At 44.5% G+C, this 15,400-nt stretch overlaps 2 protein-coding genes across 3 annotated transcripts; both read left to right on the plus strand.

Annotated features, from left to right (window-relative positions):
• The first annotated feature begins 5,402 nt into the window (after nt 1-5,402).
• UBQLNL (ubiquilin like) lies at nt 5,403-6,485 on the plus strand. Its single transcript, NM_001168860.1, is given in 1 exon segment — nt 5,403-6,485. A coding segment is annotated over 1 exon segment (1,083 nt).
• A 5,336-nt stretch (nt 6,486-11,821) lies between these two features.
• On the plus strand, nt 11,822-14,521 carry UBQLN3 (ubiquilin 3). Of its 2 annotated transcripts, XM_009186759.4 has the most exons (2): nt 11,822-11,946; nt 12,227-14,521. In XM_009186759.4, exon 2 carries the CDS (start codon nt 12,263-12,265, stop codon nt 14,228-14,230), a length of 1,968 nt encoding a protein of 655 aa, XP_009185023.2. In that variant the 5' UTR covers nt 11,822-11,946; nt 12,227-12,262; the 3' UTR covers nt 14,231-14,521.
• Nucleotides 14,522-15,400: the final 879 nt, after the last annotated feature.

Below are 15,400 nucleotides of genomic sequence, written 5' to 3' on the forward strand. Positions count from 1 at the left end.
GATAGTAACAGACTATAGAGAGGCTTGTATAGGGGGTGCCTCCCATAGTAATGGATGAATTAATGGGTATGGACCCACTGGAAGATGAAAATAGGGCAATTTTGGTCTGGGAGGATGCAGCTGAATGGGAGGAGCCACAGGTCTTGACATTTGGGGCAACTTCCTGTTCATCCCCTGTATGCCTAGGTCAGTGAGTATGCACACACCATTGAAGATAAAGACAATGAGGTTCTGGAAATGAGTCACATGCCGGAGTCCTGGAATCCCAGTGCCCTTGCTTCTCCCTATAAGAACCCAGCCTTCAACCTGCTGCGCCTGGAACAGGAGGGAGCACAGAAGTTGGTGACTCAACTTACAGCCATTGGAGGCATTATTGTGGCAGCGGACCTTCTCCACTGACTCCAGAGCCAGGTATACGGATAGATTAAAGAATATCCCTCCCTAGGCCGGGTGCGGTGGCTCACACCTGTAATTCCAGCACTTTGGGAGGCTGATGTGGGCAGATCACCTGAGGTCAGGAGTTCGAGACCAGCCTGACCAACATGGTGAAATCCCATCTCTACTAAAAATACAAAAATTAGCCAGTTGTGCTGGTGGGCACCTGTAATCCCAGCTACTTGGGAGGTTGAGGCAAGAGAATAGCTTGAACCCAGGAGATGGAGGTTGCAGTGAGCTGAGATTGCACCACTGCACTGCAGCCTGGGTGACAGAGCAAGACTATCTCAAAAAAAAAAAAAAAAAAAAAAAAAAAAAAAAAAAAAAAAAAAAAAAGAAAAAGAAAAAAAATCCCTCCCTGTCACAGACTCCTGTCTTCTCTAACCTCACATATTGGACCAATTCTGATATTACTTCTTTCTGAGGAAGAAGACTCTGAGCTGAGGAATATGACAGCCAGAGTTCAGTTTTTAAGAACACTCTGCAACCCACTTCTCGGGCATCTCATTTCCATAGGTGACTAACGCCAGTCTCACACTCAAGCTTTTGGCTGACTCTGACCAGAGCAGCTTTGGTGCTCTCCAGCAGGAGGTGGATGTCCTTGAGAGTCAACTAAGTGAATGTGAGAGACAAAAGGAGAAAGAACAGGCCTCCAGACACCTGGACCACCCCTCCCCCCGGGTGAGTGAACAGACTGAATTTCTCAAGGTCTTATCTCTTCAGAGACCAGGTTGGGAGTGCATGTTGGCTATGGTAAACTGAGGGGAGGGAAGAACAATTGTTTTGTTGTTGTTGTTTGAGACGGAATCTTGCTCTGTTGCCCAGGCTGGAATGCAGTGGCGTAATCTCAGCTCACTGCAACCTCCACCTCCTGGGTTCAAGCGATTCTCCCACCTCAGGCTCCCGAGTAGCTGGGATTACAAGTGAGCACCACCGAGCTCGGCTAATTTTGAAATTTTTAGTAGAGACACGGTATTGCCATGTTGGCCAGGCTGGTCTTGAACTCCTGACCTCAGGTGATCCGCCTGCCTTGGCCTCCCAAGGTGCTGGGATTACAGGTGTGAGCCACTGCACCCAGTCAAAGTACAAATCTTGATAGAGAATAAATCTTTCATTTCCTTGTTTTGTGTGTCACTGAAAAATGCAGACCAAGATTGATATATTCTCATACATCGGCATACGTATACACAGACATATGAACACCCCATAATCAGATATACATAATAACCTATGTTTATGCAAAATCAACCTGCTGATATGCTTGTATATGCACTCAGATGCATGGATACACACTCAAACCCACACATGGTTATTATACTTTCACACTCAGCTACCTGTGGGTTGTGTGCTTTAGACTTCGCTCATATATTGCCTGCTTTATCCCCTAGCTTCTTGTGCCCATAGAGGCCTCCAGGAAGTTAGCAAACCCCTTGTGGTTCAGCTCAATTGGAGAGGCTTCTCACACAAGGCAGGTGCCTAGGGCTGAGACTCAGTACCCAATCCAGCCTCTTCCCTTTACTGGGTGGCTCCTCTACGCACAAATGGCAGGTGAGCCCTGAGTGAGTGACTTCTGTTCTGCAATCAGATTACTTCCAAATGTCCCCTACCTGTACCCAAACAGGTTTCTTTATAGCCCCAAGCCAGCTTCTTCTCTCTATTTTAAGTATGCCCCAAAGCAAACCTGGCCTAGGCCTAACAGGTCACCTCCTAATGCTTTTCTCATGAGACAAGCATGACCCAGACTGCCCTGAGCTTCCTTCACAAATCCACTGTCTAAAAATTTTAATCCCATAGTAACTCAAAGATGGTTCTACTTCTACTCTGATTCTATGTAAAGGACAAACTCTTCTACACCTGGGCCTCAAAATTCTAACTTCCTGCTTAGAAGTTCAGAGCATGTCTCTAGCCAAGCTTGAGACTTGGAATTAGGCCAATCTGTATTTGAGACTCAATACTGCCATTTAAGCTAAGTGACGTTGGGAAAATGAATTAACATCTCAGAGCCCTTCTTAGCCATATGTAAAACTGGGATAATTATACATATATGAGAAGATCACATGAGATTACATAGAAAAGTATGTAAAACATAGGTGCTGATATGTATTTATTAGATGAAAGAATGGCTAAAAGAGTCAATAAATAGATGAGTAAGACCCTCAATACATTGTCAGCCTTGCTAGGGAGGTAGGCCCAACACACAGAATGTTAAAAGTCAGTGTGTGTGAAAATGTAATATAGACCTGTTGTGAGAAAGAGACATGAATATAGGTTAAACCAGTCATTGAAGAGCCCCAGTTGAAGCTCAACTCAAAAAGATTAATGTTACTGAAAATTAGTGTTACTGAAAATAATGTTCCCCAATTTCTATGCTTATATAAAATGTATAGGCTATACTTTGTAGCATATAACTCAAATATGCTACACTTTGCAGCATATAAAATATGTTTACATGCCTTGGAACCCTCTCAAAATCTACGGGTAATCAGGACTTACAGAACAATGTTAAGAGATAAGATTACTCATAACTCAGAGATAATTTAAGGAACTTTCCAATGTGACCTCATGAGAACAAATCTCCCTGAATCCAGCTCCAGAAATATGTCCTGTTACAGGACCCTTGCATCTCGAGGACAGGTGGAAGGCGGTGGAGTGTAGATACAGAAGAATCTCCATAAGGAAGAAAAAATAATAGCTACCATTTTTTTGATTGCTCATTGGAACAAATGCTCTACTAATTGTTTTCTTTGCTTTATTTTGGACAGTACTAACAGTCAATAAAGTAGCCTGTTATTTTTGTTTACAGTTTTTACTTATAAGCTGTGTAACCTTGAGCAAATGACTCAACATTTCTAAGACATAGTCTCTTCATCTGTAAGGATAAAACCTACTGTACAGTGCTGTTATTATAATTAAATAAGATTATGCAAATATAGTGTCTAATAGGCACTGTAGCTATTGGTGTTTTATTATTACTGTTACTTTTAAAAATAATTGTTTAGTTTGTCATGGTTGAGTAAGTAAAAGATGAACTAAAGTCAATTGTTTGATAGCAAAGCCCCTGCTCTTGATTAGCAAACCGATCTGCCCATTTTTATAGCCCTTTGTTACCTTAGTTATTGTGGTCACCCAATAATTCCAAATGCAGGGCTTGGCCTAGGTACTTTGACTACTATTGGCTGTACAAATCCTATAATGACCTTGTGCTGCTGAAAAACTATGGAGAGAGGAAGATGGGCTATGGTGATGGCAGTGGAAACGTTGTGTATAAGAACTTTATGTACTTTAACTACTATGGCACAAGCAACATGACCAAGATGGACCTTTCCTCCAACATCCTGGTGCTGCGGCATCCGCTGCCTGGTGCCACCTATAACAATCACTTTTCCTGTGCTGGTGTGCCCTGGAAGGACTTAGATTTTGTTGGTGATAAGAAGGGGCTGTGGGTTCTTTATGCCACTGAGGAGAGCAAGGGCAACCTGGTTGTGAGTCGTCTCAACACTAGCACCCTAGAAGTGGAGGAAACCTGGTGCACTAGCCAGTACAAGCCAGCCCTGTCAGGGGCCTTCATGGTCTGTGGGGTGCTCTATGCCTTACGCTCACTGAGCACCCACAAAAAGGAGATCTTCTATGCTTTTGACACCACCACCGGGCAGGAGCGTCGCCTCAGCATCCTGTTGGACAAGATGCTGGAAAAGCTGCAGGGCATCAACTACTGCCCCTCAGACCACAAGCTCTATGTCTTCAATGATGGTTACCTGATAAATTATGACTTCACCTTCCTGAAGAGAAGGCTACCAAGACCACCCACCAAGAGGCCCTCTGGGGTTCATGCTCCACCAAAACCCGTCAAACCTAACAAGGCTTCCAGACCCTGAGACCCCAGGGCTGGGCAGAGCATTAGTAGAAGTGTGCCCTCTTCCTTACCTCCAGGAGGACCACATCCCAAAGTGGTCATTGGTCCTAATGATTGGAAGACATTGATTATATCTAGTGAGTCCTTTATGTAATTAATATCTCAATCAGCATATTAAGGTTCCCTTTAATAATGGTCTAGGTGGATTTGATAGGGAAAAAGTAAAATATTAGCTAAGAAAATGGTACCCTCTCTTTCTGATGCTTTGGCATCTCATATTCCTTTTGGAGAATCATAAATCCAGCTTCTGGAACTCAAGAGTTCTGTGATCTAGAATTGTCGGTTTCATGTTGGGAACATCTGATTCCAGTGCAGAAGCTGTAGGGCAGCTGGTCATTAGAGTAGGATATGAAAGTTCCCTTTCTTATCTCTACCTTCCTGTGAGGTCCCTGGGGAGAAAATATATATGTGTGTATATATACACAAATATATATATATGTATATATACACATATATATAAAGGTATATATGTATGTATATATATAAAGGTATATACTGCATGTATACATACACACAGTATCACACAGAAACACACGTCCCACATTTAAAAATATGGTTTTTATTTACTTTTTTGTTTTCTTACTAGTTCCATCCAGAGAACTTTGTCCCTGTTTTCTGGAAAATTGTTTTATTTTATTGTAAAGACCTGGACCCCGAAATATGTCCTCGTTCCCCAGCTGGCCCAGGGTGACTGTGAGGATAGACTTGACATCACAATATCCCTTTTCTGAGGATTCATGCCCTTGGAGGGTGGGGTAGGAGGAGGGGTAACCCTAGGAGAAGTCATCACCACTTTGTCCACCATGGGTGAAGTATGAATCAGTAGCCATGCCAGGCCTCAGCTGGGCCACATCTGGAGAACTGGGGTGAGGGCACAACATCGCAAAATACCTGGCCCTAGCCTGGTCACTCATCCCTTTTTGGGCAACAAGGAAACTATCCTGTGGCATGAGAACACAATACCTGAGACAAAGGCCAGCAGAAACATTTGCCTGCCCCTACCCTTTCTGCCCCAGCTTCCACCTGCACCTCATCTGCCCGCCCACTGAAGCGCATGTCGCATGCCATCTCTCGAACATCCAGGATGTCCCAGAGTGGATGTCCTTCAGGTCTTTCGGCAGATAAAAATATCTCTTCAAGTGCCACTCAAGTGATAGTGAAGACTGCAGGCAACCAGAAAGACTTTATGGTAGCTGATGACATCTCGGTGAGGCAGTTCAAGGAGATGCTATTGGCTCACTTCCAATGCCAAATGGACCAACTAGTGCTGGTCTTCATGGGCCACCTTCTCAAAGACCATGACACACTGAGCCAGAGGGGCATCATGGATGGCCACACCATCTACCTGGTCATCATGTCCAAGCATGGCTCCAGATCTCTAGCCCATTCCTTCCAGGATCTGCCAACGAATGATCCCTGCCACTGGGACAGAAACACCAAAGGAAACAGCAGCGGGGTGCACCAACCAACTGGTATGAATCAAACTCCAGTAGAATTGGCCCACTTTGTGGGGCCTGATGCACCCAAAGTGCATACCCAGAACTTGGAAGTGAGCCATCCAGAGCACAAAGCACAGATGCTGGAGAATCCTAGCATCCAGCGGCTTCTGTCCAACATGGAGTTCATGCGGCAGTTCATCTCAGAACATTTAGACACTCAACAATTGATGCAGCAGAACCCAGAAGTTTCCCATCTTCTTAACAATTCTGAGATCCTATGGCAGACTCTGGAGCTGGCCAGGAACCTTGCTATGATCCAAGAGATAATGCAGATCCAGCAACCTTCACAAAACCTTGAGTATCCACTGAACCCACAGCTGTATCTGGGCTTAGAGACAATGCCAGGTGGGAACAATGCCCTGGGTCAGAACTGTGCTGACATTAATGATCAAATGCTGAACAGTATGCAAGATCCTTTTGGAGGAAACCCTTTCACAGCTCTCCTGGCAGGACAAGTGCTGGAACAAGTCCAGTCTTCACCTCCACCTTCACCACCATCCCAGGAACGACAAGACCAGCTCCACAGCATCCTGCAACCCGAGTCATCTATAATAGCTCTGGTGGTTTATCTTCAAACACCTCAGCCAGTGACACCCCTAACAAGGTCAACCACACTTCCAAGGCCAACACTGCTATGATCTCCACCAAGGGCCAGAGTCATGTCTGTGCCACTTGGCCAGCCAGCTGGGATACAAGCCTTACCTAGCATAGAGCTTACCCAGCAGCTTCAAGAAGAATACAAGGATGCCACTGTTTCTCTAAGTAGCTCCAGACAGATATTAGAGGGTGATCTCCAGCTGTCAGATGAACAGACCAGCTCCCAGATTACAGGAGGCATGATGCAGCCGCTTATGAACACCCCCTACCTGGCAGCTCAGATTATGTTGTTCATGAGTATGCCTCAGCTGAGTGAACAGTGGAGGCAGCAGCTGCCCACATTCCTGCAGCAGACACAGATTTCTGATCTGCTTATTGCTTTAGCCAACCCTAAAGCATTCCAAGCAATATTGCAGATTGAGCAGGGCCTCCGGCTGCTGACCACAGCGGCTCTGGTTCTTCTGCCTTGGGTTGCACCTTACCTATGGGGCTTGGATTGGCTTTCTGCCCCCAGCTGCAGCTATCCTGACACAGTGCTCTGTTCCTGGAATGTTTCGGATATACCCGAGCCTAAGGGACCTGAGTGCTGCCACAAACCTGGAACAGTCCTGTAGAGGCTACAATCCCCAGATGGGGACCCTTCCCACCCTCTGCAAGCTCATGAGATTCGTTTTAGCAAACAGATGGAATCTCTCCAGGCCCTGGAAGCTGGGAACCACCATGCCAATCTACAGGCACTCATTGCTACTGAAGGGGACACCAATGCTGCTACCCACAAGCTCAAGGGATCCCAGAGATTCTAACCACCATGCCTACTTCTTTGCTTGCCACCTGCCTGTTGACCCACCTGACCATCTCATATGCCTTTTCCACCTCTCCTAATGCTTCCAGCCAAGAGAAGTCCTGGAATAAGAGTTATCAACCAGTGTGTCTTGTACTGAATAATAGATCACTGGCCATGGCTGGAACATCTGTCAACAAAATGGCTACTTGCCCTGATCTGAGCTTTGGCTTTACTTCTTTTGCAAAAAAAAAGAAAGAAAGAAAGAAAAAAATAACTGTGTAATATTTTTGTCTCACCTACTATACATACATTAACACATAAACCACATGCATGTATTAATATAGAGGTGACAATAATGTTTTTATCTCTAAAACATGAGCATTTTGAGTGTGGTATATGAAACTTGAGCACAGTATATGAAACTGATTATTTTGAGCATGTCACCTCAGACAGGTGTGTGTATGTACACAAGCTCACGTAGTAAAAAAATTCACATATAGAGGTGTATAGAGTCCACATACAAGTACACACAGCCAGGTGCAAACATGGATGCAAATACCTAGAGACACATAAACAGACCCATATGTAGGGAAAACAATCATAACATGCTCAAACAGAAAGGGAAACATTTTACATAGATAGGCCTAGATATTTAGTCATAAAGACTATCTGAATTTCTCAAACCCAAATTGTTCAAGTTTGAAAGTGGAACAGAAATAATATGTGGGCCAGAATAGGGTGAATTCACATATCGACCAAGTCCGGATGAATAGTTATCGTCATTGGAGCCTCTTACTCATTGACATTACCACCATTATAAGACGGTGATGGGTTATCACTACTTTCTCGTTAGCACACAGAGATGCAGCTGCTGCCATCTTCACTGTATATCTCAGTCACCACAAATCCAGCCCTCCATGGGGCACAGCACCTTCCAAGAATATCATCTTCTTCGGTATATCTTATGTTTGTAGTTTACATTTTCCGTCGTTGCCCCACATTTTTCTCTTTCTGCCTCACCTAGAGTATCCCAGCATGGCAGGATATGCAATTACTTGTGTTTTAATTATTCCATGATTAAATAATTTAATACACTCTTACCAGAATAATTCAGTGTTGTTTTAGGCATTGAAAAAATAGCAGTGAAAAAAAATAAAGATCCTTTATTTATTGACTTTACTGTCTTTTGTGGAGATACAAGTTATGTTAGGTGGTAAGTGCTGTGAAGAAAAATGAATCAGAACAAGATATTCTACCTAGGGTGATCAGAGAAGGCCTCTCTGAAAAGGTGACATTTGAGCAGAAATCAGATGTAACTAGGAGAACTGAACATGAAATTCACTGGGAGAAGGATGATCCACGAGCTGTCTGAAAGTAAAAGCCCCAAGATAGCAGTATTCCTGCTGTGTTTTAAGAGTAACAAGAAGGTGATATAGCTGAAATGGATAAAAAGGAGTGGGGAATGGGAAGGAAGTCAGAGAGATTGTGAAAAGTTTTATAGGTCTGGTGAAAACTTTGGATTTTACTGTGAATGTAATAGTCACTGGTGAGTTTTGAGCAAATAAATCAAATCATTCAATTTATCAGTCTGACTTCACAATGGAGAATGCACTGTGGGAGAGAAAAACCAGGGAAGCAGAGAAACCAGTTAGGAGGCTTTTATAATAGAGAAGTTGAGAAACAGTGGTTTCTTGCACTGGGGTGGGAGCAGGGGAGGTGTTGAGAAGTAGATTCTGGACTCTAAAGAATCTCTGTGGACCCATCCACAGAGATTTGTGTGCTCAACAAACCCCTTCTGAGCCCCACCATGGCCATCAGTAAGAGTGAAGAACAGGCTTACAAACTTTCAAGTGTTTCTAGAAAGCTCACTGCCAAAGACCCCTGCTTCATGTCCACACCTACCAAAAAGAAGTCTCAAGAAATAAATTACAGTGAAAATGGATTTTTTGCCTCCCCATTTAATATGATTAAGCTTCATACCCTCTCTGCTACAGCTTGCATAAAAAGCTCAAGCTATCCAGGTCATCTTTTTTATTTTCATCACAATATGCTCTGAAAATTCCTTACTTGACTCATTTTTCTACTCATTACCAATTTTCCAAGTCTTTTCATCCTACCATTTAGAAGTCATAACTCAGCAATAGAAAAACCCACATATCTACAACCTTCTTTCTAAAGATGACTATACCTTTTTGCTATCATGGAGATCTGGATGTTCACTGAAGACACTGCTTCTCCAGCAGTGGCTACATCTTTGTTCCCCTTGAACTTGGAAGTGGATAGATGTCATTCTTGCACCATCTTGCTGCTTCTCAGCCCTAGTTTTCTGGCTCCAAGATTATTTCATGACCTATGAATATAATAATTGTAGCATAATACTTGCCTAGTTAACTCATTATGGTGATACTGAACTCTTCACCTAGTCTCTGTTTAGGCAAAGAAAAGCATACAACTGTGCTGACTAGTTTCATTTAAACTTATTACAAAAAAATTTAATTATTGTCTTAGCAATCCTAACTGCATTTTCCCAGTCCAGTAATTCTCACCAGAATCTGCACCAGGATCACCCAGAGGGTGTGTTAAAATACAGATTTCTGCATGACATTCCAAGGGTGTCTGATTCAGTAGGTCTACAGTAGCGTTGAAATCTCTCATTTCTAATAAGTTTCCAGGTGGTGCTAATGCTGTCAGTTTGGAGATCATACCTGGAAATCTACTATCCTAGTTAACTCACTAAATTATTGTTAGTCCAAACTGCATCATTTTGTAAACTTCCCACTATTTTGCAGACCTTGGTCAAAGTGAAACATTTCACAGCAGTTCAGGCTATGAGAAACATCCTGCCTAACCACCTGACCACAAGGAGGACAAAGGCCCAACTAAAGTAACATCCCTATCATATCTTGCTAGGCAAAGGTCCATTGAACACCACGATGATATCCTACAGAAACAAGGACCAAACCGCCTCATCCTGAGAACACCTTATCAATATCCTGCCAGGCAGCAAGCCATACTGCTCAGACCACTCGCTCCCATACCTATAAACTACCCCAGCCTGTAAGAAGCGGTGGGCTCTGGCATTAGGCTGGTCCCACACTTCTCTAGGTTTTATGCTAGATATAAAGCCTGCATTTGCTGTGTTTGTGTGTCTTTCTTTAACCCTTGCCTTCTCTTCGAAACCTAACACTTATTCTTTCAGATGATCAATTCATATCTTGTTTTCTCTTCTCTAAATCTTAAAAGTTGTGTTTATTTCAACAAGAAAGACAATAATAATCAGAAGGGACTTCTACCTGTGTCTACCATGAAATCAATCAACTAGCTTACATCTGTCCCAATACACTCTGCCTCCCATGCATTCTGCTGTCATGAATAAACTGTTCATATCCCTAAATCAAGCTCTCCACATGGGCACTTGCTCCCAATCTCTCTAACTTATCTATTCAATAACTTAATAGTTTTCCCTTTCTCATGCATCAATTTTTTCTACTCATTGGATTGCTTCCATCAGAATATAAACATCACACACTATTCTTAAGACAAAAAATCTAAAAAGCCTTTAACCCCACATTCCCACATAGCTGTCATCCTCTTTCTTGCATTTATAATACCCTTACTAGATCTACTTTTTCCCAAACAATTTGCTTTTAAACACACTCTAATCAGGCTTCCTTCCTCTACTATCCTTCCAAAGTTTGTCTCATCATGGTCTCCAATTCTTTATTTTTTCAAATCCAGTGGCCAATTCTCAATCCTCATTCTCCTGACCTAGCAGCATCATTTGACATGGCTGGTCACTCTCTCCTTTTTGAAACTCTTCTTCCTTTGGCCTTTCTCTTTTCTCTTTTTTTCTACCTTATTGTTTTATTTTTTCTCAGTTTCCTTTGCCAAATTCTTCTGATCTTCCAGATTTCTAAATGTTATAGAGCCACAAAACTCAGATTTTAAAATCTCTATCATTTTGCCTGTATGCACTAACTAGCTAATCTAAACCAGTCCATGATGTTAAGCACCCTTTGAATGCTAATAAACTCTGGACTTATAATATTCAACTACCATTGTACATCTCCATTTGTATGTAAAATAGACATCTCAAATGTATGTAAAACTGTTTAACAACCTGCTGATTTAGAGAAAGTGCTTATTCCCAATCTTTATCTTAGTAAATATTCAATCCTTTGAGTTCCTTTGGAGGATAACGATTTCTTTAAAAAAAAAAAAAAAAAAATTATGTCATGCTTGACTCCTCCCTTATACCCCAAATCCCATCCATCAGCAAATCAATACTTTGAAAATACATAAAGAATTCATGGTTAATGTTGAATAAGACAGAAAATTGGGACATAGGATACTAGGAAGAAGTCCCTGGACCAGGAAGTAGCTGAATGACGGTCTGAATGGAGACAGAGAGGACTGAGAGATGTTTTATAATGTTCCAATCCCAGTCTGAGCCTCCACAGAAGTCTCCACAGGAAGGCACTTGAGGTGGAAGAAGGTAGAAGTGGTAAAAGATGGGACAGCAAGAGTTCCCAGGGATCCAGAGCTCGTTAGAGAAGTCTCAAGAACCTTCTGATTGAGGCTGTGACGTCAGCACTGAGGTCACAGAAGGGACCTGATAGTGCGGGTTCTGACCCAGAAGGCCACAGGGGTGGCTGTGTAGCAAGATGAGGGAGGTTTGGAGCCTTGCATAAAGAGAAGGACGGGACCACAGCTGACTGGTATGTACACCCCAGCCTGGGCCCTTCCTCCTACCTTTGTCCCTGTACTCATCAACTACAGACCTCTTTCCCAGGGCCCTGTATTTCCCTCCCCTGATTCCAACATGTCTCAATCCTACAATCCTCCTAAAGCATCCTGCCCCAGAAACCTCATGGCCCCTTTCATGTAGACCCTGCAGCTTTCCCTATCCTGATATTCAAGCCCCTTTTCATGCTCACCTTTCCTACTTTTGCCATTGCCTGAAAGGATGATCTTGGTCTCCCATCCCCATGCCCCTAGCTGTGTCCCCACAGACCTGGGCCTCCTGCTGCCACCATGGCCAAAGGTGGAGAAGCCCTGCCACAGAGCAGCCCAGCACCAGTCCAGGATCCCCACCTCATCAAGGTGACAGTGAAGACGCCCAAAGACAAGGAGGATTTCTCAGTTACAGACTCATGCACCATCCAGCAGCTGAAGGAAGAGATATCTCAGCGCTTTAAGGCCCACCCTGATCAGCTTGTTCTAATCTTTGCTGGCAAAATCCTCAAGGATCCTGACTCACTGGCACAGTGTGGAGTGCGAGATGGCCTCACTGTCCACCTGGTCATCAAGATGCAGCACCGTGCCATGGGCAGTGAGTGCCCAGCTGCCTCTGTCCCTACCCAGGGCCCAAGTCCTGGATCACTCCCTCAGCCAAGCTCCATTTACCCAGCAGATGGGCCCCCTGCCTTCAGCTTAGGTCTCCTCACAGGCCTCAATGGGCTGGGCTTGACCTATCGTGGCTTCCCTGACCAGCCAAGCTCACTAATGCGGCAGCATGTGTCTGTGCCTGAGTTTGTGGCTCAGCTCATTGATGACCCCTTCATCCAGGGTCTGCTGTCCAACACAGGCCTGGTACGCCAGCTGGTTCTTGACAACCCCCATATGCAGCAGCTAATCCAGCACAACCCTGAGATTGGGCATATTCTCAACAACCCTGAAATTATGCGGCAGACACTGGAGTTTTTACGTAACCCTGCCATGATGCAGGAGATGATACGTAGCCAGGACCGGGTGCTCAGTAACTTGGAGAGCATTCCCGGTGGCTACAATGTGCTTCGCACTATGTACACAGATATTATGGACCCGATGCTTAATGCAGTCCAGGAGCAGTTTGGTGGCAATCCCTTTGCCACTGCCACTACCGATAATGCCACCACCACCACAAGCCAACCTTCAAGGATGGAGAATTGTGACCCTCTCCCCAACCCCTGGACTTCTACACATGGAGGCTCAGGTAGCAGGCAACAAAGGCAGGATGGGGATCAGGATGCAGCTGACATCAGAAATAGGTTTCCAAACTTTCTGGGTATTATAGGACTCTATGACTATCTCCAGCAATTACACGAGAACCCCCAGTCCCTAGGAACTTATCTACAGGGGACAGCATCTGCCCTCAGCCAAAGCCAGGAACGACCACCACCAGTAAACAGAGTTCCCCCATTGTCACCCTCATCTCAGGAGCCTAGGTCAGGCCAGCCTCTCCCCAAGGAGTCAGTAGCAATCAAGGGAAGGTCCTCCTGCCCAGCTTTCCTGAGATACCCCACAGAGAATGGTACTGGAAAAGGTGGAGACCAAGATGGTGCAGGGAAAAGCCCTACTGGACATAGCACAAACTTGCCTGATCTTGTCTCGGGGCTGGGAGATTCTGCCAACAGGGTTCCATTTGTTCCCTTAACCTCTTCCCCCACGGCAGCCATTCCTGGAATCCCTGAGCCTCCCTGGCTGCCATCCCCACCTTATCCAAGATCTCTGAGGCCAGATGGCATGAATCCGGCTCCACAGTTACAGGATGAGATACAACCACAGCTGCCACTGCTGATGCACCTTCAGGCAGCCATGGCAAACCCCCGTGCCATGCAAGCCCTGCAGCAGATTGAGCAGGGTCTGCAGGTCCTAGCTACTGAAGCACCTCGCCTCCTACTCTGGTTCATGCCTTGCCTAGCAGGGATGGGTAGTGTGGCAGGAGGTATACAGTCTAGAGAAGATCCCCTTATGTCTGAGGATCCTCTCCCAAATCCACCTCCTGAGGTGTTCCCAGCACTGGACTCTGCAGAGCTGGGCTTCCATTCCCCTCCCTTTCTCCATATACTGCAAGATTTAGTTAGTACAAATCCCCAGCAGCTGCAGCCTGAGGCTCACTTTCAGGTGCAGCTGGAGCAACTGCGGTCCATGGGCTTTCTAAATCGTGAAGCCAATCTTCAGGCCCTCATTGCTACGGGGGGCGATGTGGATGCTGCTGCAGAGAAGCTGAGACAGTCATAGGAGCCTTAGTCATTCAGACCATACGTTTTCCTCTGTGCCTTTTTCCCATATCCTATTTCCCTAGCTCTCCAATTTTTGAATACAGCTGCATTATAAACAAAATTTACTATGATGCCCTTTACTGTGGAGGCAATGTTGTTCCAGAGTCAACGAGGAAGACGAATTGCCAAAACATAGTGGAGGCACTGTGTATGAGTCAACCACTTGTACCACTATACCATCGGGGGGCCCCCGTCTGAGCTCTGCTTATGCCTATCTTGAGATGCAATTACACCCAATTTCCAATGTGAACTCTTGCCTGAGTCTCATTCATGTGGGCTATGAGAAAAAAGGAAGGATACGGGAGAAGAGGTAGTGATAAGGGCTGTCTCTACATGGATGGAAGGACTTGGAGGGAAACTAAAAGATCTGAAGTTAGAAGACTCACAGGTTTGAAGAACAGAGGAGGAAATGTTGTTGCAACCTTTTGAAGGTTGAGGCCTGCAACTTTCCCAGTGTTCTTTCAGCGTTTCTTCAGATTTTGTGTCCTGTAGTAGCTGCTACCAGGTGCTCTGGTTTTCCGAGCTCCCTACCACTAACCTGACTGAAAAGTGGGTACAGTTTCTTTCTTTAACTTCCCCTGAAGACTATCCCCCAAGTGGCTTTCACTTCCAGGATTTGATGCTGATCTCTGAGCAGATAGAGCAGCAAAGGAGTCAGGGTGACTTCTCAGATTCCTGAATCTCACCGACTTTATACAGTCCCTTGTAACCAGATTCAGAGAGTTAATTTTTTGCAACTTCAAGCTCAAAATTGAAGACCTACTCTGTGTATAGCATTCTGCTAGCTATTGGGAATTCAATATGAGAAAAAGAGTTTTACTCACTGCCCTGCCTCTATGAATTTATGATCTTATAGCAAGAATTGTGCAAATTGTGACTATACAATTCACATTATATATAATTACAAACTATAATAAGTGATGTAAAGAAAAAGATGAGGAGCTGTGAAATAGCATGAACAGGGTCTTGATCTAGTCTGGAGAGACAGGAAAGGCTTCTGTGAGTGTGTACTGCAAACTAGAATCCAAAAAGTGGTTAAGAATTAAGTAGGTAAAGCTCTGAAGGAGGAGGGAAGAGCTTTCCTGCAGAAGAGCTATTATGTACAAAGGCACCGACATAGGAGGTGCAT

Source organism: Papio anubis, chromosome 12, assembly GCF_008728515.1.
Source record: "Papio anubis isolate 15944 chromosome 12, Panubis1.0, whole genome shotgun sequence".
Classification (NCBI taxonomy): Eukaryota; Metazoa; Chordata; class Mammalia; order Primates; family Cercopithecidae; genus Papio; species Papio anubis.